Genomic DNA, 25895 nt, shown 5'->3' with positions numbered 1-25895 from the left:
ACCTGATGAATGTAAAAACAAAGAACTATCTTTTTACCTGATGTAGTTTCGGAGAAGAGGATATCAGGCCCTTGTAGAGAAAAATTTAGTATTGTGGTCTAAACAACCCAAAATGTGATGTCCACATAGGTGGACGCCAGGTCCTAGAAGGTTAAATTCCTACATGTTGAATGAAATGATAAAGACAACAAACTCATTAAACTTATAAATATTTAATGTATTACGTGGTGCAATAAATACAACAATTAGTTAATAAAAGCATCAGTCACAGGAAGAAAAACAGAAGTTACAGTAGTTTTGTGCAAATGCAATTTGTTTTTGCTCACTTTCCGTGAACACTCTTAAAACAAGACGTGGAAGTCAGTTTGGCACTTTTAAAGTTGTTTTTTGCTTCCCATCACAATACAAAGTTATTTTTTCCCCCTTTCGCTTTGGACGGCCTGTATAGGGAAGAAAAAGATTGAGCCCTTTGCTGAGATCTAATTCTGCCATCATGAAATCAAATGTTTGCCAACTTGAATCGCAACTGTTCCTTAACATAAATTACAACATCCTCGTTTTGTATGCGGCCGTGCAGCCTGTTGCTATGTAGCTACAGACCCAAGACATTAACCACAACTTCACCTCCATCTTTTTCTTTAAAACTTGAGTTTGTAAGGGCAAATATGTAACCTCGGGCACAGAAATAATAATAACTACACCTGAAAGAACTCCTCGCCGTCTGTAAGGACTGAGGAGTGAAGAGCATGTGCTCAAATTTAACCTTCTCGGAACAGAACGCCTCAAACAATTAGTATCAACGGTCCCCGAGGCCTGAGAAATATTTGGTCAGTCAAAAATCCATTTGCGAGCTGCATTTTTTCTAATAAGCGCAAAAACACCATAAAAAGATCCACTTCCACTTTTAGAGGGTGGCCCCTTTTTTGAACACTGGAGCCAAACTAGAAAAGAACAGAAAAACCTTTAACACTGCATTATCACACTGCAGTATGAGAACGTCACATTTCCGTCCTTCCCAAATAACCAATTAACACCAAACTTTGTTTTTTTGTCCTATAACTTCAGCTACAAAATAGCTAGTCTCCACATACAGGATGAAGACACCAGAGTGCTCAGTCTGCCAGAGAGCTACGTAGCAGTCACACTGAGAGGCTTGTGGAGGGCTCTCTGGGGGTCCCATGTGCAAGAAAGAAGGGACCACCCAACTTTAGTCACAAACTAAATCCTCCTTTTTGCTTATTTCATAGGGGTGGGGCATACTCTGATGCAAAGCTTTACATTTTTGTATCCCAGCTTGTGCTAGGCACGTATCCTAAAAACATATGAATGAAATTTTCTAGATCTTAAAAGAACTGAGACAAAAATGTACGTTTCATTTAAAAGACCAAATGAACTTGAACGAAAGACACAAAACAAATGTAAGTGTGAACATAAATCAGAGTTGCTGTGGTGCCCTGCCCCTTTTACACCATATTTTTGGTTTGTTAGTGAGAATACCTGAATTATCCTGAGCCAGCCAGCGGCCTCCCTGTGTGTGACCTTGACTACTTTACCCTCTGGCTTAGTAAAAACACATTGCTTTAAAGAACGACTCCATGGATTCCTTTCACCAACACTGCTGAAGGACAGATCCTCGCCTGACAACACCTCCTCCCCTGGTGAAAGGGAGAGGGATGGAGTTCTGAATGCAGCTTTAATCTCTGCTTTTCTTAGCTGTAGCCAAGGCACTGCTGGATCTGAGAAACCTGATGTGTCACAACTTATCAGATTCCCAAGTTAGTTTGTTTTTTCTACAAAAAATTTGCATCTGCTTTTGCTTTTTGAAGCTTGTGCGAAAGGAAATGTTTTGTTTTGCACCTTGAATGCTCAATTCACGGTCTTACAAAAATACTATTTGTTGCTTAGAGGTCATTCAAATTCTCAGCAGATATGTAAAATAAATGCGATTATTTTCTCTTTGCTGTACCAGTTTGGTGAAAGGCAATTGTGTCAGAATATATGTCGTGGTATATTCACGTGACATCTCAAACATGCAAAATAGTGTAGACACATTTGTAGCAGTAATTATAGCGTACACTGTTAGTAGTGCTTTCATTTAAAAGTCACAAACATCTTACATAACCCTCACTTCTTTAAGGACCACTTTATGATCTCTTAGCCAATTAAGGTTACAACATCTCTGCTCTTGGACATAAAGCAGCTTTCAAAATGGTCTCCCATACATATTCCCAACAACTATTTCACTGTCAGTCAAGGCAACTCTCTGCAGTATTACATAACTACAGAATGACGGCAACTGTTGTTGCAAACAGACGGCTTAGAGTGCATCTCTGAAACGCTAAAAAGAACATCCAGCTTAAACGATAGTTATCATTTTGTCACCAGAGGATTTAAGTTATATATTATCCCACTCCATTAAAAGAAGCACTGTAATCTGTGTGCATTTTGTTGTCCGTCATTTGTAAGCAGAGGTAATACCCCCCTGCCTCCCCTCCAAGCGGCATTTAATGTTGCACCAAACCCTTGACTTGTTTTGTGAGCACTTGAAAGTGAGTGAAAATCAGAGACTGAGAATTTAGCAGCTCATTTGTTTCCTCAGTTATGTCCTTAAAGAGCTTTTTGAGGGTACTGTAAGTAGAATATATAAAAAGACAAAGAACAATTGCACTTCTTCATAGAATAAAAGAGAAGAACATCAGGAGAGGAGCTAATGGAATGACTAACTTGGGGTGAGCTCCTCCCTTCCTTGTGAGCCCCCCTTTTTTCTGGCTATCTGGAACATGTCAGAGCAACACATGTTAGAAGATGTACTTCACCGCTAGGTTATGTGCTATTTTAAAACTACGCATGATCGCTCCACACCTAGCACACCTAAGACTATATGGCTTGTTCAGGTCAAAGTGGATGGATGGGGCTAGCAGTGCTGGATCACTTAAATCTGCACAGACAGAGAGGTCACCTGGGGAAAAAAACCCAAAACTTGCTAATGATGTAATCACACTGTTTTTGTCTGAAAAGGAAAAAAGCACCGTCAGACAGTTATCCAAAATATGAATTATGAAGGGTACCCATAACACACTGAGGTCTCCACTGATCTAAAAATATGTTTTTAAAGGAGATTATAACAGCAAATGTTCACCTCACTAGCAAGCGTGCCCTCCATTTGAGGAAAATTTTGATTGTAGACTTGAAACGTAGACTGAACAGAAACATTTTTCCTCACTTATCCGTAAATCTCAAAGTTCTCACTGATTACAGACATTTTTTTGGTACAGCAGCCACTGCAATATATCATGCAATTATAGCTGCAGCAGTATTTCTTAAAAGCATATTAGTGTATTGGATTGCACTAATATACTACACTGCTAACCCCATAATGAATGAAAGCCACTGAATCTCCAGATACTGAAGCAGGGTTCCTACACATTCTGCACCTCAAAATTTCATATCTTTTTGACGCAGTTATACTGAAATACTTGTTCAGTATAAATATTATAGATTAGTGGCTCTTTAAATATGCAGCTGTCGCAGCTTTTCCCAGAGAAATGACTGCCTATTAAACACATTTTCTTACAGGTCACAGAATTTCCAAACCTGTGTAGGAACCCTGATAAAAGGAAGACGTGCATAAAACATTAGTGTGACACACAATCGCAGAGCAAACAGTGGAATAACTCATTTAAACAAGACTGTTCTCTGCAACATCACACCACTGATACAAAGCCTTATACCTTTTACTAATCACTTTACTCATGTTAACCCTAATCTAGCCAATATTTAATAAAGCAGTATTTTCCCCCACTTTATTTCATTTTCCCTGTCCTCCCCAAATGCTGCCACTCAAAAGAAGCAGGGGGATGTGTGAATTTTCAGCAAATAGTGGCATAATGAATGATCCACTTCTGGCTGTCTAAACTTTTTGTTTATCATGTGCTGGTGTAAACTAACTAACATTACAACAAACAGAACACAGGGCTATGATGAAGTTTGTGGAGGACCTCGGTAACCCCAGTAATTCAATATGTTTCATGACAGCCTCAGCTGTTTTACAACACTTTGCTGCTGGAATTGAAATCTGGTTAATTGCACTTTCATAAGATTCCCTTGACATGTCTTAAAATAAAGCACTGGGACGGTCTATAGCTATGCGATTAATGGCATCATTCATCAGTTGTCTGTTGCCAACAGGCTGTCCAATGTTTACAGCTCAATGATCAAGTCTTCCTCTGCTGCTGTGTGGCTTACAGACAAGCTAACAGGTGGACCATGGATTGGGTGACAACAGAGGAGGAGCGATTCTTGAGAAACCCCACCAGGGAGCCCACCAGAATCACACGGCTATCCACGCCTGCCCAGAAATAGAGGCATTAATTTGCCAACTGCGATAAACAGAAACGCACAAGGAGTGTGTGGCCCTTCCCTTCAATTGTGAAAGTCGCATAGCTTGCAGACTCAGTGGTATAATCATACTGGTTTAAAGGTGGAGATTTGTGTGGTGCTTGTTCTGATTTGTCTACAGCTGTGAGCAAATTGCATCTCTTGACAAACATGTCTTAATCTAAATTAGCTACCATAACAATGAAACCCAACTCACCAAAGTGCTAATGCTAGCGTAGTCTACAGCATGGCAAACAGCCATACAATTACATAACCACCTTTTCATTGATGATTGAAGGCTCCAAATAAGAAATAAAATGATAAAGTAAATAAGAAAGGACTTCCAGCAGAAGCGGCTTGTGAAGATACATGATGTGTGACCACACACTGACTGCTCTAGTGGAGTGTTCAGCACATATCCCCTTTGCCCTCCCTCACCCCCCACAGTGGTTCCCTTACAAGGTAAATACGACAGATGGAGTGAACATACACGAAGATTCTATCACGGCTCAAAGAGGTCGGGCTGTCCCTGCGACTCCAGCTGACAGTTGAATTGCTCTATCTCCTTGTTGGCCTCAGCGATATACTCTTTAATGAATTCCTCCGTGTCTAGGGTAGCAGCAATGTAAGGAAAACTGCAACACATGCACTCCACACAGCAGTATATAAAGATGCATCTCAGTATTTTTCACTGTTCTTCTGTGTCAAAATCTCAGTCAGTCAAATCAAACTGACTCATGACTATTTCAGACTTTTGTTCTCAAGCCTTAATGACAGGGACATACAGTTTTACAGTAACCCTTGTGAAAAGGATACTGGGATGGAAGTTTGTTTTATCTCCAAAGATGTCAACATATTGGTAACCATTGTAGAAGTAGCCTGGTGGAAGAGGTTCCAAATGTCTGGTCATCTAAACAGAAACATACGATCTCAGGTTCAGTCAAGATTATTGATAAAAGCCACAAGTCCCTCATCAAGCCCAATATTTAAGAATTAGCAAAACCTGATAAATAAAGAACAGACCACAAAAAAGAACAATGGCACCCATATTTAACATCAGTTAGAAAACTGTCTCTATCAGCAAATGTTAATGGTAACCTTGGGAGATTTTTGTGCATTCATTGTTTATCAGATGTGTGTATAATCCTTTGATTTCATAGATGTGGTTAGTGCATCCTAATTTGTAAAATGTTTTGATTTTATTTAGAAACTTCAAACAAATCAAACTCCAAAGATGAGCAATGATTTTGTTCTGGAAACAAAAAACTGGTAAACATGAAATTCTGTAAAAAATATCTAAACGTGAACACACTGGCATGTATGTAGATCAAAAAAAAAAAAAAGAGGGCGTGCTTTCATCTTTAGTTTCTACAGTCTGCAGCATATGTGTCAAAGTACTCCTGCCTTTGAGTATTTCTGCTTGTTTAGAGCCTTTTATGAAATATTATGTATTGCATGACAATTATCATCAATTATACCTATAGTCCCTATAGTTCTGAGCATGTTAGAAAGTGGAGACTCACGTGGATGCTCTTGATTTCTTGTGGTGAAAGGGTACTTTTGGTCTTCTTAGTTTTCTTTGCCTGCTTCTGTAAACGTAAAAAAAAAACAAAGAAAGAAACAACACGTTATTTTTTTAAAACCTGACTGATGTTGTGTGATAACATGGCTATACATGAGTGTCAGTGTTCAGTGTCTACCTGCTTGGCGCACAGTCTTAACCAGTCCTTCAGTCCATCCTCAGTGAGACCAACACCATCAAAGAATAGGAAACAGGAGGTGTTGGTCTCTTTGGGACCCTGACTCAGAGGGTCACTGTTGTCTTCAGGGACAATTCTCAGGTTCCCACTCAGTGCATTGTAGCTCACTTCCATCAGCTGGTCTGAGTCTGGAGGTTTCACAGATGAAGAAGCTCAGATTTGAGTCTCAGTAAAGTTCACACCTTGTCTAACACCTGCTACAGCAGCTTCATATGTTACCAGCATGCTGTTGGTGGAGTGTTAATGTTTTAACATCCATACAGGGCTTCTGTTCCCAAAACGGCTCACAGAACCCGTGTGTACAAAACCAGATAAAAGCAAGATAAATACGTCCCACTTCAACAATATGTGTTGGATGTATATCAGCTAAATCGAAAAACTCAAACAAAATAACTACATGGATGTAAATGATACACTACCCAATAGGCAGCTACTAAAATATACATTAAGGGAAAGTCGGAGTCTCAGACACCACACTGGTTTCATACTCTATCTTCCCAACTATACAAATATATTCACACTCGCTGAACATCTCCTCACAGGCACCTGCACTTTCTCCTCATGCAACAACTCTACACACGTCTTAAAATAAAAAATAACAAAAAGAGTGAGAAAATTATGTGAAGCAAACCAAACTAGTGGAATATGGGCTGAGTTCTAAGCACCAGACACCAGAGCAACAACCAAGCAAAATTCCTACCGTCAGGAGCTTCTTTCCTGCCTTGAGAGAAACCTTTTGTCTAATGATTCCCCAAACTGGGAAATGCAAATGTAGATTAAAATATTTCCCAAGGAAAGAAGTCACATTTGTTTTTTGTCATGTTTTTCATAAGCAAGTTCTTCAAAGTAGGATCTGAAATTTTTAAAAGTTAGCAGAAGTATATTGCAAATATATTTTATAAAGAGTAAAATCAAAGGGAAAAATATGTGAATCCTACCAGAAAATCTGACTTTTCCCCAAACATTGTACATATTTCCTTGGAAGGGGCTTGGCCGTAGCGATGACTTGATTGCTGCAGAAAAACAATGCGAGTTTGATCATTTAGTATTGTCGAGCAAATTATGTAAAGTGAAAATTTCCTAGAAAGCAAGTTTGTGACAAGACTCTAAAGCCATCCTTTGGGAGTACAGATGACTTCAAAGCAACGGCTGATAATTACTTCAACACCTCCATATTCGGAGGGAAGGCAGCTCATGTAATCACAACCAAATCCTTCCATCTCATATCTAGAGAGTCTGTCACGAGGCAGGGGGCTTCTTTCCATCTCACCTTTACAGTGGGTGACAAATAGAGGCCTCTCTAGGGGCCGGTTAAAAGCCACGCGCTGCTGGGTGAGGACCAGAGTCCCAGAACCAGAGCAGAAGCGCCCTTTGCACCTGGAACAAAGAACACGTGAAAGTTAAATCTAGACCAAGCCAAATGTTTGTGCTACATTTTGTCTTTGGCTGGAAAGCTGTTTACTCAACCAGCTGCTCACAGTGAAGAGGCCAGTGTATGTGATTTGCTGCTAAAATGCAAGACAAATTTCTAAATGCAGATTCTTTTAACAGCAGGTATAAACAAAACAAACATTTCTCGCTCCTTGATATGAGGGCATCTAAGAAGAATCCCAAACACACCCCAATATACACAAACTGTACAAATTAAAGGCTGAAGATGAGCAAATTAAAACGGGCCACACTCTGGCCAGATACTGTGTATGATCTGAGAGGAGGATTTAGCAGCAGTTCATATTAGGCTGAGCATTGAGGCATGAAGACTGGCTGGACATAGTCCAAAGGAAAAGAGACCCCTCTGTGTATATGGCAACTGCATGGCCAACAGCTTGTTACTGTGCTGCCAGGAGGCAACTGGTGATAGAACACGAGATGCCCTGAGGGGCTTCATGCCAATCAGCTGCCGATACACACACCACTGTAGCTGAGCAGCAATTAAACTGCAGGGAGGCAGGACTGAGGAAAGCCGAAGCAGGAATCAATCTGTCATTCAGCAGCCAAGAAGTTGTGTGTTGACACAGGAGGACATATGGGTGCCTTACCATCCAGGGTAGAGGACGTAACGGGCTCTCAGCATCTGTGGCTCATTGAAGCTGCTCTCAGACAATATCAGATTCATATCTTCATCCCTAATTAGGGAGAAAAATAATAATAAAAAATAGATATTTAACATCTAATATTCTACTGTACCAGTAATCGGTCTGTAAGTGTTTGCATTTTGAACACCAAATGTGACAAAGGAGTACTTTGATCTGTAGCAGACTGTCAATCACAATGATAAAATATTAAGTATAGAATGCATTGGGGAGTGTTCATTACACATTCAGGAGTTAAGTGAGCCGTGCTCTGACCCAGAAGATTTAAACATAGACTCAGAGAGTGGAATAAAATGTAGCCTAGAGTGAATATTTTAGGCAAAGATAAAAGCAGTGAAATGACTGTTTGCAGCATTGATCATGATTCTGTGGGCGCCTACCTGGTGACAGCTCCTCTCTCTGCCAGTATGAAGGCAGCAGTGGGGTTGGCAGAGCGTACCAACTGCTGAACATGCTGCATGAGAGGGTGCTTCTTCTCTGCTGTCAGCCCAGTGAACACCACTGTACTCACAATACCTGACATACAACAAGGCACAAAAAAGAATGAAAATTCCACAAGAAAATGGATCACTTTCCCAAAAAATACAGAATCTCCTCAGTTTTGTCCCTGCTGAAATACCGTATTTCACACTACATTTAATTTATTGTCCATACCACTGCTTTTTTTCTGCCTGAAAGCAGAATATGCATTTTGATCACCTCACATGAGCTGACTGATATAAAAGGGAACGACATATTTTTTCCCTTCACAGTTCCATGTTTTTCCTCCGCACTGCCCCAAATTAGGATCCAGTAACAAAGATGGGAAATATGATGACAGTAAACCCAAAAATGTGAAAATTCTCACTTGAGAATGTGAAATGGAAAGTAAACCATCTCAAACATACAGTAATGTTTGCACCAATGAGGTGTGAAACGTTTTTATAGCTCCTACTGTATGTAACAACATCTCTAAAAAACATTATTTAAAACTTACTATGTCACAAAATAATCTGTATTAGTATTGTTGCTATTTTTACCTCCATCACTAAGTTGTACTTACAAAACACTTTAATTAAATGAAATTGTTTTATTTATATAGTGCCAAATCACAACAGCATTCATCTGAAGGCGCTTTAGGTTGTAAAGAAAAGATACTACAAAAAACAGAGAAAACCCCAACAATCAAAAGACCCCCTATGAGCAAGCACTTGGTGACACTGGGAAGGAAAAACTACCTGTCACCTAGGCAACAAGAGCCTTTTATGTCCATTAAGTGGTGATGTGTCAGCTAGAAAGTGATGCACAACGAGCATATCGTTTTATATAAATGGTGCTTAAGAACTAAAAGTTTTTACCTCCATATTTATTATAAAGCATCTTACATGTCAGCAACTCTAAGGTAAAGAGCATCATATTTCATAAGTCAACACTTTCTAGTACAAACAATACAAAACTTTGGTTAATTGATAAATGGTCTGTAACAATTTATAATGCAGCTACAGGCCGATAAAGAAGAGTCTAGCTTTGCTGCAAACAAAAGAAAATTCTAACTATCTATCGACATGGTCCTTCCTCAGCATTAAACATACTGTGCTGCTGGACAGGTGAATGAAAGTGCAGTGAAACAGACTAGACTAACCTTGGCTGAGCTGCTCCAACAGCTTAGGAAAAGCAAACCTAAAAAACAAAATGACAAGAAGAAATGAGAGAGGAGAACTATAGTTAAATATTAAACATATTCTAGAAACTACCTAATGCAAATTTTCTTTTTGACTGAGACGCTTACTGCTTGCACTATAGGTTCCATACTCAACAACACACAAGAGGTGTATTTAAATGTATTCACTTTTCTGCCCTCTTTATTTTGCCCATGTCCTGTGTCACCACATCATCCTTAATAAGAGCTCTATTTCTGACTAATGAATGCATACCAGCGTTGAGCAGCAATAAACAGACTAATTCCACATTGTGGGCCTTGGCCATAATGTATGACATCAGGACTTTGACTGGCAATGGACCAATGGAACATCTTTCTGTAATTTAATTAATTAAAATTCATTGTAACAATGTATCCGGAGTTTTCATATCGATCTGTGTTATACACCACTTTCTGAAGTCTCCTTACAACCACTACCCTTCTTTGGGAGCCTGCAGGCTTGGGGATCAGCAGTTTGAAAGGCATTTATCTTTCCTGTCCTGACGTAATGAACTGTCTGCATCCATCACAAAGAATAGATCATGACTGACTGATGAGCTTCGCTGAGGGGGGTTGCTGGCCACACATGTGGATCTGGGGGATTAAAGGGCTATGCTGAAGCGGGTGACAGGCAGGTCAGACCTAAGCTGGGCTAACCGTATCCAATTAGCGCCATAGTAGGGGTCCACAGACCTCCATACAATCTGTGGCAACAGACAGGGACAGGAGGCTTGATGAAGATGCCTCAATTGGAAAAGTCACTGCTAACTGCATTGTTAGCTAAATTCTTATTACACATTTTCCACTCCTGAACTAAGTAGGTACTGTGTTTAACTGAAAAGGTAATCACTGCATGATTAATGCATGCAATTCAAGACATATTTCATAAGCCTAGCTTGTGACACAAGCATGGACCATTTTTAGAATTTTGCTCATGCACATCTCCACAGTGGACACAAACAACATCTAACTGAAGTACAGACTTTAAGATTTACTTTAAGGGGTTTACCAAAGTTTTATATATAGTCCCAGATTTTCATAGACTCAGATTTAGGTGCACAACTGACTGACAGGCACTTTCATGGTCATGAGAGGCCTAATCGCTCATTAATTCATGACAAATGAAACAAATAAAATATCTGGAACTGATTCAGTTTTGAACTTGTAGCTGGTAACTGTTCACTGCAACTCTCAGCACGAGGTCCAAAGAGATATTTGCAAGAGGACAGACTCATAAGGTTTAAAATAAAAAATAAAGCTATAAGAGACATAACAAACACTTTAAAAATGGCAAAATTACAATCTGGTGTATTCTTATAAAGAACGAAAGCATTGACCAGCTCAGCAACAACAAAAGACATGAAAGAAAACAGAAGACAACTAAAGTCCATGATTACATAATTCATCACATGGTTCAGACCCCTCACAACACCTCACAACTCAATAACACTCACGAGGAGGCAGACATGCTACTGATAAAGTCTATGATCCAGAGATGCCTTCCTGAATGTAATTACAGTGGATTCATAAAAAGGTGCAAACCACTGGTTACACTCAAGAAGCCCTTAACAGAAAAATTCTTTGGACAGGTGAAACCAGCATTAACCTGTATCAGAATGATGGGAAGACAAAACTGTGGAGCAGGAGAGAAACAGCTCATGACCGGAAACATACCACATCATGTGTCAAACATGGTGGAGACAATATTATAACATGGGCCTTTGGAATTAAGTCTCTAGTGAATGGATAATGACCCAAAGCATGCTATAAAACAAATCAAGACTTTCCTGAATATAATGATGAAAAACAATTACGGTATTTAAAACAGTAAAATTTGTGCAATTACTTTTCAGCCTCTGAAAATGGGGTTTTTTTTTTGCATAAAAATGACTTTAATTCCTAACCAGTACATGGAATTTATATGTGTAGTTAATATTTGTCAAGCTTAATACCCAGAATCTAGTTACTATAGCTTAACTAACAAAGGATGTGTTATATAACGTCTATTGATTTTTTTAAATGAAAGTTCTGATGAAGACAGATGATGGCACAAGTTTTCAAAGCATGCAAAGACTACACCCTTTAGACTGGCCTTGTGTGTATGAAAGCATCAGGGGCTTGGTCAAGCTTGGCCTGCTTTGGAAAAACAGCCTATCAACCGGAGTAGTATGCCATATTGTGTTGAGCTGCTCAGTAAATCTATGACAGTGAGAAGCTCTGTAAACTCCATCTAAAGCCTGTAACAAAAGGAGAGTGAGATTAAATGTAGAGCTGATCCTCTCTGTAAAAAGGGACCCAGCCTTGAGTTTTAATAGCTAAAAGTGTCATGTAACCTTTTCATGGAAACCTCCAGCACTTTAACAATTTATGAGCATCTCCTGTCTGTAATTATCTGGCCTGTCCATATGTTGCTTGAAAATATACCTAAGTGAAACCCTTAATACTGGTGCGTTTGACCTCACTGAAACTCTTAAACTTTGCACAACAAACTGAAATGTGTGTCATTTCAGAAATAATCTTCGTTGGTAGCAAATTACTTTATTGCACATCTGCTCATGTGCTAGAAAAATCTATGGTGGACACACGTGTTTCAGGAAACTAAGCACACAGAGAGGTGAATGGCAAACTATACAACAAAAGTAATATACAATTTTTCATCGTTAACCTGGATCAATGAATTGACTTTAACTGCTGTGAAACTGAGCTGACTGCACTTTCAGAGTCATGGTGATTTACTTACCACTAGTTACTATAATCCAAAATTGTTTTATATCTTAAAAATAGCAGAGAGAAATATCTCAAATCGTACCTGTGCTCGATAAAGGAGGTGAGAGGGTTCACACAGGCAGTAACTGCACCAATTGTGAAGCATGCCTGAACAACTGGGTCAGGATGGAAGAGCACAGCCTGGACCACATCTAGAACATCTGTATATCTGTAAGTAGGAACATTCACAAATGTAAACAATATTGATCTATTCTATACTCAACATCCTGCATGTTTTAATAGTTTCATATTCTAAGCTCTTTTATATTAGATGAATACATCTTTAATATTAAAAAGGTACAAGTCTTATGACTGGTCTGCTTTAGGTCTAAAGCACAAATTAGTCTTAACTGCTAATTTTTTCTTACCCCGGTGTGAGCACCAACAGACGGGGTTTGCCTCTTGTACCTCTTTGGCTCTCCAAGAAGCTGGACAAATACTTTTGGAGATGAGAAGCTGAGAAACTTTCCGGAGCAGGCTCATAAACCACCCACCTGTGAGTGTAATGATTGAAAAACTTGTGTATATTTGGTTGTGTTATAAGTCTGGTATTTACTATGTTATTTGAGAAATGTTGTACCTTTCACATTTGTGGTTTAGCTGGACTGAGAAGTTGCAAAGTATCTTCTTATGGCTTCCTGGCAGTCCAGTGATGATGGTGATGACAACCTTTTCACACATTAAAAAAGCCCACATCAGATATTCATTAAATCAGCTTTATTATAATTAAACTAGGTGCTAGATAAGAAAGCAATCAGAAAATGATTTACTATGTCTACAATCTTTAAGAGAGAGAGAGAGAGAGAGAGAGAGAGAGAGAGAGAGAGAGAGAGAGAGAGAGAGAGAGAGAGAGAGAGAGAGAGAGAGAGAGAGAGGATTCACTGCATCCTAAGACAACATACTCACCTTGTCTCCCTGACAAGGGGGTATATTCCTAAGCTCTGCAGAGGGAAAGAGCATCCCCAGGTGGTCATACATAATGGGCTCTTGACCAATGCTACTAAGAGCAAAATGCTGAAGAAACCTGGTACAGGCCAGAATACAGGAATCAGTGAACAGAAATGTGGTTGACACAGACCGACATGCCTAGACAAACCTATGATTGCATTTACTGTATTGTGTTTACATGACATTACTGTCTAAAGAAAACAGCAATTGAAATTACACTGATAATACAAAATAACACTATGGACAGTGAGTATTATGGAACAACGCACAGGACGCTTATTTTGGGTGCAAATGCTTAACACTAGAACTGCGAATGGGGTCATTTTGAACCCTTGGCATGTTAAAAATCATGTAACTCTGTTACATTTCTATTCAACAACTAAAACATTTTGGGATTTGTGGGCTCAAAATGTAAAAAACTATATGATCACTAGAACTGCAGAGGACATTACTTTGACCCCATAGAAATTAATCCAAAACCACTACTGCAGCACACTGAGTTGGCTAGCAACACGACTGTTTACACACATTTTAATATGAAAGCTGCTATAACACGAGCAAAAGCTTGCTCGATGTGATCGGTAAATTAATATATAGTAGAATGTAGTTAGGTAAAAGTTGAGTGCCCGGGTGGGTTTGCTGGCTGTTCTGAAGAGCAAGGGAACTGTAACTGAGCTGAGCAGAGTCCAAGTAAAGAGTGAAATCCAGCAGTTTCAGTTCCTTAGTTTATTTTTATGTTTATTAGTTTACTCTAATTTGAATTTTAACTTTACAACCTGTAATGAAACAATCTAAATAGATTATAAAACAAATAAAAACCTTCTTTAATACTTAAAGTTTGAGAAATTAGATGATAATTAACAACTTAACTTCTTCAAGAAGTTAATTATTTGCCATCAATGCTGTTGTGGCAGGACGAGGTCAAAATGACGCCTCCTGGTGGTTTTGAGGACTTTGGGATTCTGGCAGTTCTAGTTTTGAAGCAGCTGGAGTTTTAATTATACGGGCTAACAAACAAAACAATGCAAAATACGTGCTTTATGCATGTTTTGGCTCTAGCTATGCAGACTGGGGGAAAAGAATGCATTTCTTATTTTGGCTCTTTGATCATATATACTCTGTGTCAGCATAACAGACCTAAGAAGTAGGGCTGGGCCATATTATACCGTTCACGGTAATACCGGTATAATGTTAGGCAACGATAGGAAAATGAAATATCGCGATAGAATGGGAGTAAAACGCGCATGCGCAGTGCCTTTGTTTTCATACGCACATGGCCGATTGTTGAGTGAAACAGATGAACCAGAATTGGTTTGTAAAAATGGTGCAACTTCCGTGATGTGGAACTGGTTTGGTGTTTGTCTGTCAGATACACAACAAAGCACATTTTTTTTGCAGAACATGCAAGCGGCCGTTGTTATTGTCATATTTGTCGGACTAAGATGCTCTTAAATCTGGGAGTAATCTGGGTCCTAAACTCCGTATGCTTCAGGTCAAACAACACTGCAGCATCACTTAGAGTTAAAAACTGTCTAAATTCTTTCATCTTTAATAAAACGATCAGCATTGCTGCTTTACCAGGTGTAACTATAAAGTTTAACTTCCAGGCATCCATGAAAACAAAAGTTATTACATTTAACGGAGTTAGAAGTTAGCAGGAAGCTAGCGGAAGTTAGCTCGCTAGTTTCGCTAGTTACCTAAGCATGATATTGCATGTTCTGACTGAGAGATTTCTGAAAAAAAAATCAAACGTACAGCTCTGCTATCACTTCCAACATAAATGAAGACAGGAAACTAAACAGCAGTGACGTTTGTAGGGTTACTGAAGTTGGGCTAGCTGGTATATAATGATGTGCTACGTGATCGCTAGCGACACAGCTATGTTAGCATAACATAAACAGTGAAGCTGGAGGACCAACACTAACACTTTTCCACTTATAAAAGTTAACGTGAAGGTTCTTCATGGTTAGAGACAAATGCAATCGCATGGCAGGATGCTGTAAACGGACCAAACTTCAGTCAGGAGAACAACTGAGATAATCCATCCACAATACGAGGTTAGTCATTAATATACTGCAACAACATGGGAATAGAGCAGCTGCCAGAGAATTCAACATTAATGAATCAATGGTACAGAAGTGGAGGAAGCAAGAAGAATGAGTTTAATAAAGTTTGATTTATCTGACTGCTTTGTTTCGCTTAATGTGCCTTATAATCCCGTGCACCTTACGGTCCGAAAAATGCATACTGCACACTGCAGTTTAATGTTGCAAAGCACCTCTTTTTAACTTCAGTGGATATTATACATGGTTATGCTCAGGATATGTCAGCCCATTTCTACTGGAAATGCCTTTTGGTTAAACTTTCAGCAAGGAATTTGCATTTGCACTGTTACATTTTTATAAAGCTTTAATGTACATAAAAACCAGCTTCTTGTTTAAGTGAAAATAAATGGAAGGTTGTCTTTTTGCGCTAGTAATGTTGTGGAGTTGTATTTTGTCTCGCATCAATTATATCGTCGGTTATATCGTTATCGCAAATTTTCAAATATATATCGTGATAAATATTTTTGGCCATATCGCCCTGCTCTACTAAGAAGTGTAGATGGTCAACACTGATTGAAACAGTGCAACACAGGCTTAAAAGCTATTTTGGGAGTGCATACTCATGATTAAGCAATACCTAGCATCAGGTTTTACTACTTGTTTGATCCAGTTCTGGAGCACTCTGTTGCTACGTGTGTACTAACATTTCCTGTCCTGGCAGCTGACAGTATGAAGTCTTCAGGCTGCCTCTGCGTTTGGCCATTGGTGGCTCCTGACTGTCGTGCAGCTTCTGCAGCTTGGTGTGCCTGAAAGAGGAAAACAGAATGTCTACCCTGAAACAAATCTACTTATCTGTCTACCTACTCAAATGATCATACTTCACAATAGCTGAAACTGGCAAAGCAAGCACTGTTTGCTTACATATTTTTCTGGTTCCACGTCAGGTTGTCTTGGTCCAAGAATTGCAGAGCGAGTCCAGAGCTTTTCCACACAGACAAAACCTACAAAAATAAGATAACAGGTTTATACAAGTACAACTGTGGCTTTAATGGGAATAATATAAAGAGAAAGGGGACTAAAACACATTTTAGTATATAGTAGACAAATAAATAATGACATTCTTGTGCCAACAAGAGAAGTGTTAATTGGATATTCTTAATAATTAATTAAAATGATAAATTCACCAGAAAAAACAAACAAACTTAATGGACAAACTTGCTAATGAGATTTTACCCCTCTCACCTTAGAGTAGAAGGCCCTCTGGCTCTTAGACCTTGGAAGTAGAGCAAAGACCAGACACCTATCAGAGCTGTGGAGAGGGAATGGAAGGTGGGGGAGCAAGCTGTCCTCATACTCTACAAACAGAGAAGCCACAGTGCTGTAGTCCTGGTGATAAAACGACACACAAAACACAAGAAGTAGGAATGAGAAATCCAATATAATATGTTTTATCATACTTTTACATGGAAGGTACTGAAACTCTGAATTTTAACTGTTAAACAGATGTTGCACAGAAATATATAGGTGTGTAAAGATGAACTACCATATGAGAGCTAAAAATGTAGCTCTCATATGATAAAACGAGTAGTTTTATGCATACCGGATTGTAAAACTTGACTTTGTTGATGTGATCCTTGGAAATAGTGATGCTTCCATATTGAGAATGGATAAACAGTCCCTCAGAAAAGAAAATGATCTTTCCTGAAATCAAAATTTGAATAAAACACATTTTGAATGATTGCAGGAAAATCAAAATAGAAAATGCTAAATTCCTCCCAGGTTTTTCAACAATGCTCACCTTCTTCAGGAGCTGAGAGGTGGCTGCTGGACAACACATATGCAGCATCTGCTGCAGTCAGAACTTTTCCCAAACAAGTACCATCGTCATCCTGTTTAAAACAAATAATGTAGATCATCAGGTTGTACATGAAGGACTTAGACAAGCAACCTGTAGTGCTATGAGCAGAGGCTTTGGAACCTACCTTAGTGAGCTGCTGAGCTTGTTCAGACTGCTTGACATCAGATTCCATCTGAAAACAAAATGACAATAAAAAATCAAAAGTCAAAGAAAATGCTATGTTTATATCACAGATTCAGCATAGGTCTGTCAGATTACTTCAAATATTGGTCCTGATTTCTACATTCAGTACCACACATACCAGCCAGCAGGCGTAGCGAGGCACTGTTGCAGTCAAGATGGTGTAGCAGCTGTCTGAGGACACAGTGCCATCTACAGGAGAAGAACCAGACATGTTTAACGTGGGGAAACAAAAAACAAGCCAAAGAATGACAAACACAAGATGTACAACAAACACAACCCATGGCACGGAAAATAAGATATCTTTGTACTACTGTGATGACTGTAGATGACTTTCAGCTTTTTATGTTTGCAGTGGATTTGTAATGTTAATTATGTATATCAAACTTCCTTTGCAGATTGAATCAGCAATCCATTCAAATCTAATCTGCACTGTACCTCTCTGTTGAATGTTGATACTGGACTCCAAGAAGGATTCAGAGAAGACTACAGATCCCAGTTCCCCCCTGTCCCACTGCAGGTCTGGGATGTCATGGACAATCAGGGAAGCCTTAAGGAACATAGAATTATTGCAAATGTAGAACATTGTGTACACAAATAATTTTATCAAAAACCTTTGATCAAACAAGTTATAATGTGCTTCTCTAACTTACTGTTTTTATTACGTAGCGGCTGTCTTCATTAGTGAGAGGAATTATCCTGAAAACAAATAAGAAAAAAAGTTTTAAGAAAGCATCAATTTGGGATATAGTTTTCAGATAACACAATGAAAACACTGTTCACTGACTTCCCCATATTTGAATGCTTAAACAGAGGTTTGGGGCAATACTTCAAAATGTTCACTATCATCGTGATCTATATTGCAAAAAAAGGGCTGTAACGATAATCCATAACACTGACCTACTTCCTGATAATATTCTAAAACTGTTATTTAAAGGAGATGGAGAACACAATTTGAGGGGGAGTTAAATTCAAATAATTTTTGTGGTTTTTTTTGCATCTCTGTATTTGGAGTAAAGCTGTGGAACAGACTGAGTGATGAACTGAAGCAAAGTCCAAAAGCAAGGTACAATGAGGAAGAAGGGCTTTTATTGGGTGTTCCCACCCACAACTTAACCTATATGTGTGTACATGTGCATGTATACGTATGTGCATAATTTGGCAAAAGAAGGATTTATGTTAGGACAGAACATAAAAAGGAAGTAAAGAGCTGACTATTAGTTACTAAATATGTTAAATTATTTACTGATTATTATTTTCCTCATGTTTTTGTCCTTTTGTTTGTATTTCTGTATATCTACAAATCTTTGTATATTAAGCCACAAGCAAATTTGAGAACGTGCAGATAACACCCACATTCCTTGCTTATTCACTGCTTGAATGGTGAATTCACATTTGGACCTGTAGAGAGCAAACACAAGAGCAAAGGGATATAACATATACTTTAAACCTTTGATCAAGGTCTGACACAGTTGATGATTGAAAAAAAAGTAATCAATTGCTACCTGAGAAAACTGCGATACTGGCTTAAATTCATCGAGTCCAATGACATCAGAAAGGTGTTCTCAGCCACATCCTTAGCCTACAAAGGATTACACAGTGAACAACTGTATATGCTAGAGTACATGCTGTAAAGCCAATGCTAAAATCTGTGTACTTTTTCTCTAACCTTGGTAGCGCTGGTGGTACAGGAGTAGCATTTGATTCCCGACAGAACTGCTTGAATGGCAGCTGAATAAATCTGTGACAAAACTCTGAAGAAAAAGAAAAGTTTTCGTTAGATATTCTCAAACGTTTGACACCCAACAGCTTAAAGGGAAATGAAAGATTAAAAATTAAACACTTACAAGACGTCTGTCTTCTTTTGCTCTGTGTTCTGATTTCCTGTGAAAAATACAAGGGGAAAATGTTATTACTGCTTTAACTATGGGTTAATATATCATATATTGCAGTCTCTGAAGTACTAAGGACAACAAAGTAAATATAAGATGTTCTAAATATGCAACAGATGAATAGACACAAGTAAAGTCACACAATAAACTTCACCAAGATATGGGTTGTGGGTAGTCCCAAAGAAATAGGTCCGAGCGCAGGCTAGAGGTCCTTTGGGAGCCACACACTGGAGAATCTAATGGGGTAAAAGGTGTTTTGTATGAATGACATGAACAGCAGAACGTTCCCACTTTACAAACAACACAAGTAACAATATTGAGACCCAGAATTTGCAAACTGACCTACATCTCTTATTTACAGGAGGACATATTAACAGACTTAAGTGCTCCAGATGACTTATCAAAATGCTGCCCAGTAGATGGTGCTGCAGCTAATTTTTTCTCTTTTAATTGAGTAATTTGTTTTATAGCACATTCATTAGAAGTGGAAAAAAATCCACTCCATTTGAAATAGTGGAGTCTTAACAGAGGTCTTTGAACCTAATAATCACTTTGGCATTTGTCCAGTCATTACCAAATGTTTTATAGTAATGGGTGTAGATGTAGGGTTATATTATTTATTGATGATTTAAATGTCTGCTTCGTACTTGCTCTCTGCTCTACCCCAGAGAAGTTATTATCCTTCACTATGCTGCTGTTCCTCACCATGTGTCTGGCTGCAGAACCTTGAGGCCCTGTGTTGCGGACCTGATGACTCTCTGAGGGAAAGTTGAATAAATAGTTCTCCAGATCTTCTAAGGCAGAGTGTTTCCCAAACAACACATAGGGCTGCTGGCATTTACTGAAATAAAGAAATGTTTCACTGAGAAAAGGTGTGTGTTTATTTCATTCCATGCCAACAAGACCACAGATAAACATCATTTCAATATTTACACACGAGTGAATACAAAGAATACCTTTTATCTGTGATTTTTCTTGAGATCAGTCCATGAAGGTAATAGGAACGGAATGCCTGCAGATTGTTGAGAATACACTTTATGCTCATACAGGTACACTCTACTTCTGTTAGACTGATAAAACCCCCTGCTGTCTGCAAATACTCTTTGCATTTGTTATAAACTGCATAACATTTGTGCAGACAATCTTTTTTCAGCTGCTACTCTTTGCAACAGAACTGGCAACAAAGTCTGATTAGTCATTCAATATTATGACTAATTATTATGACAATATTAAATAATATTTAATATTATTTATCTTTTCACTGTGTAAAAAAAGCAGTTGATGTCTCTTTTTTGGAAAAAGTATATCCAGAAAAAAATCAGAACAATTTAAATTACTCCAAATATCACACAGCAGTTATTCTAGTTTTGTGAGGATATGAAGGCATAAATGTACCTCCCCTGCTTGTGCTTCAGAGAGCTCCAAGATAGAAAGATGACTTTCCAGGTCCATGCCCGAGAAGAAGCCATTCCACTGTTTCTCAAAGTTGACCAGGTCCTAAAACAAAACCAACAGCACTCAGGTAATACGACATATCTCTTTACATACAGTACCGTGGAGTCCCTCATTCCTCTGTTTTTCTTGGAAAATGGGAAATAGGTGCAGGGATTTAATAAAACATAGTTTCTAGAATTCTAATGAGCTTGAAAGTCAATATTTGGTATGACCAGCTTTATTATTCAAAACAGCATAAACTCTCTTAAACAAGCTTTCCTATAATATGCTAAAGTAATCTTCAGCAATAGTCCTCAGGATTCTTGAAGGAAAGACTTTTGTCCTGTTTCTCTGTCAAAATGATCCCACTGCTTCAATAATGTTGAGGTCCAGAATTTGGGGAGGCCAATACATGAGTGATAATTTTCCAGTGTGTGGTTTTCTACCCAGTTATGCTTTCTTAGGATTATTCACGTCCTGAATAATAAAACTGTCACCAAGCTGTCATCTAGACACTTTCTAAATGTTAATGCATGGCGGATCAAAATCTACCTGTGCTTTTCTGCATTCATAACATGATCAGTTTTGGTAAGATCCCAACACCACTGGCTGACATTCAGTGCTAAACCATGACAGGGGTTCCAGATGTTTTTACAGATAGTTGTAGAAACTCACTGTTGTCAATCTCGCTCTACATACAGTATAGACAACAATTTTAACCAACAATTTCATTTGTACTCATCACATATAAGAACTGTTGACACCGTTTTTCAGTCTAGGTCTTGCACATTTTATGAGTTTTTGACAGCCACTCTTCAATCAAGATAATTTCTGATGAGGTTTCAGTGAACACTAGATGGATCAACTAAAGGACTGGATTCATCTGTCAGGTCCTGTGTCAGGTATTTGCTGATATGACTTTCAAATACTGTTCATTTGCCATAGATAGTTTTTTAGACCTACCATTTCTTCTTTTGTCCTCTACTTGTCCAGTATCCGCATTTTGTAAGTGACAATGTCCCCAGTTAATACGTCTTTGGCTAATAGCGCTGTAGGAATCACTTTGTTGGATCAAAAAAATTTTTTTTTGCTTGTCAATCTGTTATTTTTTTTATATTTTTTGTAGATTCAGTTATGGAAATCAGCTCAAATTATGTGTTCCCATGATAGGCTGTTAGTGAAAAAGTGGCTAAAGATACAATTGGAAATTGAATTGGTGGTTATTAATTGAACTGAAAAAGTGAAAAAGCAGCCAATGTCAAGAAAAAACCTTTGAATGATTGCTGAAGACCACGTCAGCAATTACAAGAAAGTCTAGCAAAATACAGATTTAAACCATTTCACAGTACTGTGCTTACTATGACTTGTAGTTACCAAATAATGATTTATATATTAATGGCTAGTCCAAAAAAAATGATTCCTAATAGCGGCACTGGATTTTTGGCAATTTAAAAAAACTTCAGATGTCAGATGATGAAGTACTGTAGGCCTCGCCACTAAAAGTAACAAGAAACTTTCAAATTTGGTAAAGCTGACAGAAAATTAAACTCATTGTTACCTCTGTGAGGAGATTATCCAGCGACACTGGGTCGAGTCTGTTGTAAACCTGCCACAGATTCTCACTCATGTCCATTAGCTGCATAAGTAGAGATACATAAAACAAACAAACAAACAAACAGAAGCATAGGATCCTAAGAACTTTCTACATATTGTAGTTTCTTTTGCTGTTAGGCTTTACCTTGTATTTCATGGTAAAAAAGCTTCCTCCACCAATGCCTTCCAGAGCAAAAGCTTGAAGCAGAGGCCATTTTTCCACCATAAACATATCGAACTTCTGGATTTGTCCTAAAATTAACAGAAACTAAGTTTAACTAGGTTTTGTTAATTGGGAGGTCTCATTTCAGAAGTAGATAAAACTAACACAACAACATGAATTACAGTTTAAGAAGACATTTTAATTTCTTTGAAAGACACAAGTAGTAAATGATGGGGAAATTAAAATGTAAAAACATGTACCTTGCGAGCTGTAAGGTACTCCAATGTGATAACAGTCCTGCACCATTGCAACAAAACTGGAGATTTTAAATTCTTCTGCTGCTTCTTCATCTTCATACTGCAAGTGGAAGGAAAAAACGACAGTAAATGTAAGCTTTAGAATAGAATAACAGAATTACAAACACTGCTACAAAGAAACACATTTTAAAGGAAAATCCTCTTTATGTCATTGATGACAATAAATGCGCTATCATTGTGCAGTCAATGAGTTAAACATGCAACCTGTTAAACCTAAGTACTTCTTAATTAATCGACTAAACAGGAACTGTAATAAAGTGAGAGGTATAGTTTTTTTTCTCCTTCTTCTTCTTATTTATCTATTTATTTTTACCTCTGTTTCTGTCATGCAGTACAGGTGTAGGTTTCTCCAGTGGGACACATAGGGCAACAGGTAACTGTAGTTCAGTGGGTTGCAGTACAGGTGAACACAGTCCACCTTAATCAGCAGGATTACATCTGACACAAGGACAAGTGATGTGTCAACGCTGATAAAAACTAAAGCATGCACAAAAATATGACATGCATATGGAGACCCACACTCACCATCCAGCATTTCTTCAGGAAATTCCTCAAGGCCATGCTCCAGATTCACCTGGTTTTGTTCATATAGTCCATAGAACAAGTATTTTGCCAGCTCAGTGCACCCCTCATTATATCTGCTATCAATTCCTAAAATAGAGAAAAATACAATAAATAAAGTTTATGGCTTTGGAGTGTCCAGAGAAAATATTCAATTCACTTTCTATTCTGCTTAACAAACTTTGTTTTAGCCTTAACAACTGACACATCAAAGTTTCTGACTTAACATACCGAGAGAGCACAGGATGCCATCAGGAATGGCAGTGCCACTTCCACAGAGCAGAGCCTGAACTTGACGCAGACGACAGCAACTGAAAAGCATGATAAAAAACAACAACCCATAAATAAGTACAAAGTCATGGCTTTCATGGTTATTGATGATGCATTTTAGATAGAAAAGTAATTCTTCTTTTTGGAAAGATAGAGCTTTTGTTATGCCAAATTTACGGAAGCTAATGAAGTTGCATGTAATTGGCAATTTGAGCCCATTTAATTGCAGACTGATATCAGACTGACTGTTGTGTGGCTTTCCTGACAGTATGCTTGATAATCTCATTTTGTGGCAAAAATAAAAAATAAAATAAGATAAAAACAAAGTGATAAATTACAATATACGTTATTGCAATATTCAGTATATCGCAAAACGTTAAAAATCGCCACAATATGCTACCGTGAGTATTATTGTCGTGTTGTGGGGTGTCTGGTGAGTCCTACCTCTAGAAATAATATAGCTGTAACACAGGTTCACCTAATAAAACACTCAATAGTATCAAGCATTAACTTATTTAATAGGATTCGCTTAGATAATTTTAGAATTCTTCGTTTACTACGCTGTTAAAATTGTAACAACATAAACTGCCTCCACTGGGATGCATTGAATGAGAAATCCCCGGCAGGGGATAGCAAAACTATTATGCAGCTTGACCAGATGTTTTTATTAATAAAAAATATAAACTTCAGCTGGTTTGAAACGTTGATAATGTGGGCATTACTATACGCTATTCAGTCAAAATTAATAACGATAAATGGCGTTGATACGTCGACTAGTAACGGAGAGTGGTTCTGTCTAACGTTAGCTACGTTAGCATGGCAGCTACGGTGAAGCATTTTCTAACAAAACACAACTCGATTCAAACATCACCTCACGGCTGGGTTGATTCCAGAGAATTTCCCGTTAACTTTCCTTATACTTGACATTGTAATTGTTGTCACCGTTCACACAAAACCGACAAAGCGTTGCGTATTTTTCCGTATCGGGCCGTGTAACTACATTTTCTTCTCCATCACCCTGGAGAGTGTCTACAGAAGATAGCATAGCAACGGAGCGAACGATTTCAATAATTGGGGGGGTTACTAAACCAGCATATAAGTACTTCCGGGCAAACTTTACAATATAAGATTATGATTTGATTTACTCCCGACACAGTTTTATAGTATTTCGCGTCGTGTCGGACACACCAATCCATTATAAGAAATAAAATTTTCGGGTTTTAACAGACGATGCCCCCGTTGTCACGTCTTAGTACGGTCTTGTTTTGGGCCGTTTTGACAGCAGCTGGCAGTTTCACGCAGCTTCTAGTGATGCTGCAATCCTTCTGCGATCACGTACGGGGGAAAACAGCTGCATACTGTAGTGTGTCTTTATTCTAACGTGGCGTGTTATAATATAGCTATGTGTTATTACTGCTCATTTAATGGTTTCTTGGGGATTTTCTTCCTTGGAATTTTTATTAGTAGTAATTCATCGGAGATGAAGTGTTCACAGGCTGTTGAACCACAGTATATTTGGCATGCCATGACTCCAAAGTAAACTTATGTTTCTTGACGGTCTGCAGTGTGGCTGATTCAGCTGTTATCCAGATTAAAAAAAACAAAAACAATTACCGGATGTCTTGCAGACTGGCTCCATGGTGCAGAGGGCAGTAAATGATTAAAGTAGGAAAGGGAAACCGGATCAGGCAAGCTGATTATGTGTTTGCAAATTCCCACAATGGTTCCATTTAAAATGTTCACCTTGTGCAGACACTGACATTATGAGCGCTTCCATCTTAGGCGGAAGCACGTTATCTTAGGCCTGTTGTGTTAAGATCAAGTCTTTACTGAATTTTAAAGTTTAGCATGGAAAACTGCTTTGTGCACCAAAATTATTTGAAGTAATGCTTTTTTTCTTTTGTATTCTCAAACCTAAAGTGAAGCACAAGGAAAATACATGTTCATCCAGGCGTGAACG

General features: G+C 38.3%; 1 protein-coding gene across 2 annotated transcripts; it reads right to left on the bottom strand.

The window, feature by feature from the left end:
• Positions 1-196: 196 nt before the first annotated feature.
• On the bottom strand, positions 197-24992 carry dnaaf9 (dynein axonemal assembly factor 9). Of its 2 annotated transcripts, none has more exons than XM_080871668.1 (37): positions 24807-24992; positions 23897-23976; positions 23630-23755; positions 23418-23542; positions 23048-23144; positions 22770-22876; positions 22590-22637; positions 20993-21094; positions 20554-20609; positions 20303-20438; positions 19752-19833; positions 19553-19589; positions 19375-19459; positions 19211-19287; positions 19062-19106; positions 18359-18404; positions 18144-18255; positions 17827-17897; positions 17650-17697; positions 17466-17556; positions 17268-17368; positions 16910-17053; positions 16589-16668; positions 16372-16473; positions 13581-13698; positions 13255-13343; positions 13043-13168; positions 12718-12843; positions 9852-9889; positions 8611-8746; positions 8177-8263; positions 7408-7514; positions 7076-7150; positions 6078-6265; positions 5901-5966; positions 5194-5287; positions 197-4986 (listed from the first exon to the last, which is right to left on the bottom strand). In XM_080871668.1, exons 1-37 carry the CDS (start codon positions 24860-24862, stop codon positions 4880-4882), a joined length of 3411 nt encoding a protein of 1136 aa, XP_080727794.1. In that variant the 5' UTR covers positions 24863-24992; the 3' UTR covers positions 197-4879. The 2 variants fall into 2 exon arrangements, with proteins under 2 accessions (XP_080727794.1, XP_080727793.1); XM_080871667.1 differs by having other exon boundaries at positions 22590-22667; positions 24807-24991.
• Between the last annotated feature and the right edge of the window lie 903 nt (positions 24993-25895).

The sequence above is a fragment of the Rhamphochromis sp. 'chilingali' genome (genome assembly GCF_963969265.1).
Source record: "Rhamphochromis sp. 'chilingali' genome assembly, chromosome: 21".
Classification (NCBI taxonomy): Eukaryota; Metazoa; Chordata; class Actinopteri; order Cichliformes; family Cichlidae; genus Rhamphochromis; species Rhamphochromis sp. 'chilingali'.
The sequence above is the reverse complement of the archived record's forward strand: the minus strand, read 5'-3'. Positions and strand labels throughout refer to the sequence as shown.

Excerpts from the sequence above, each read along its gene's own strand:
- dnaaf9 (XM_080871667.1), bottom strand. The coding sequence starts at position 24,862 with ATGTCAAGTATAAGGAAAGTTAACGGGAAATTCTCTGGAATCAACCCA. Across the intron at positions 13,169-13,254 it reads CTAAACCACAAATGTGAAAG|GTGGGTGGTTTATGAGCCTG; the intron begins GTACAACATTTC and ends TTACACTCACAG. Across the intron at positions 8,747-9,851 it reads GTTGGAGCAGCTCAGCCAAG|GTATTGTGAGTACAGTGGTG; the intron begins GTTAGTCTAGTC and ends GTTGTATGTCAG.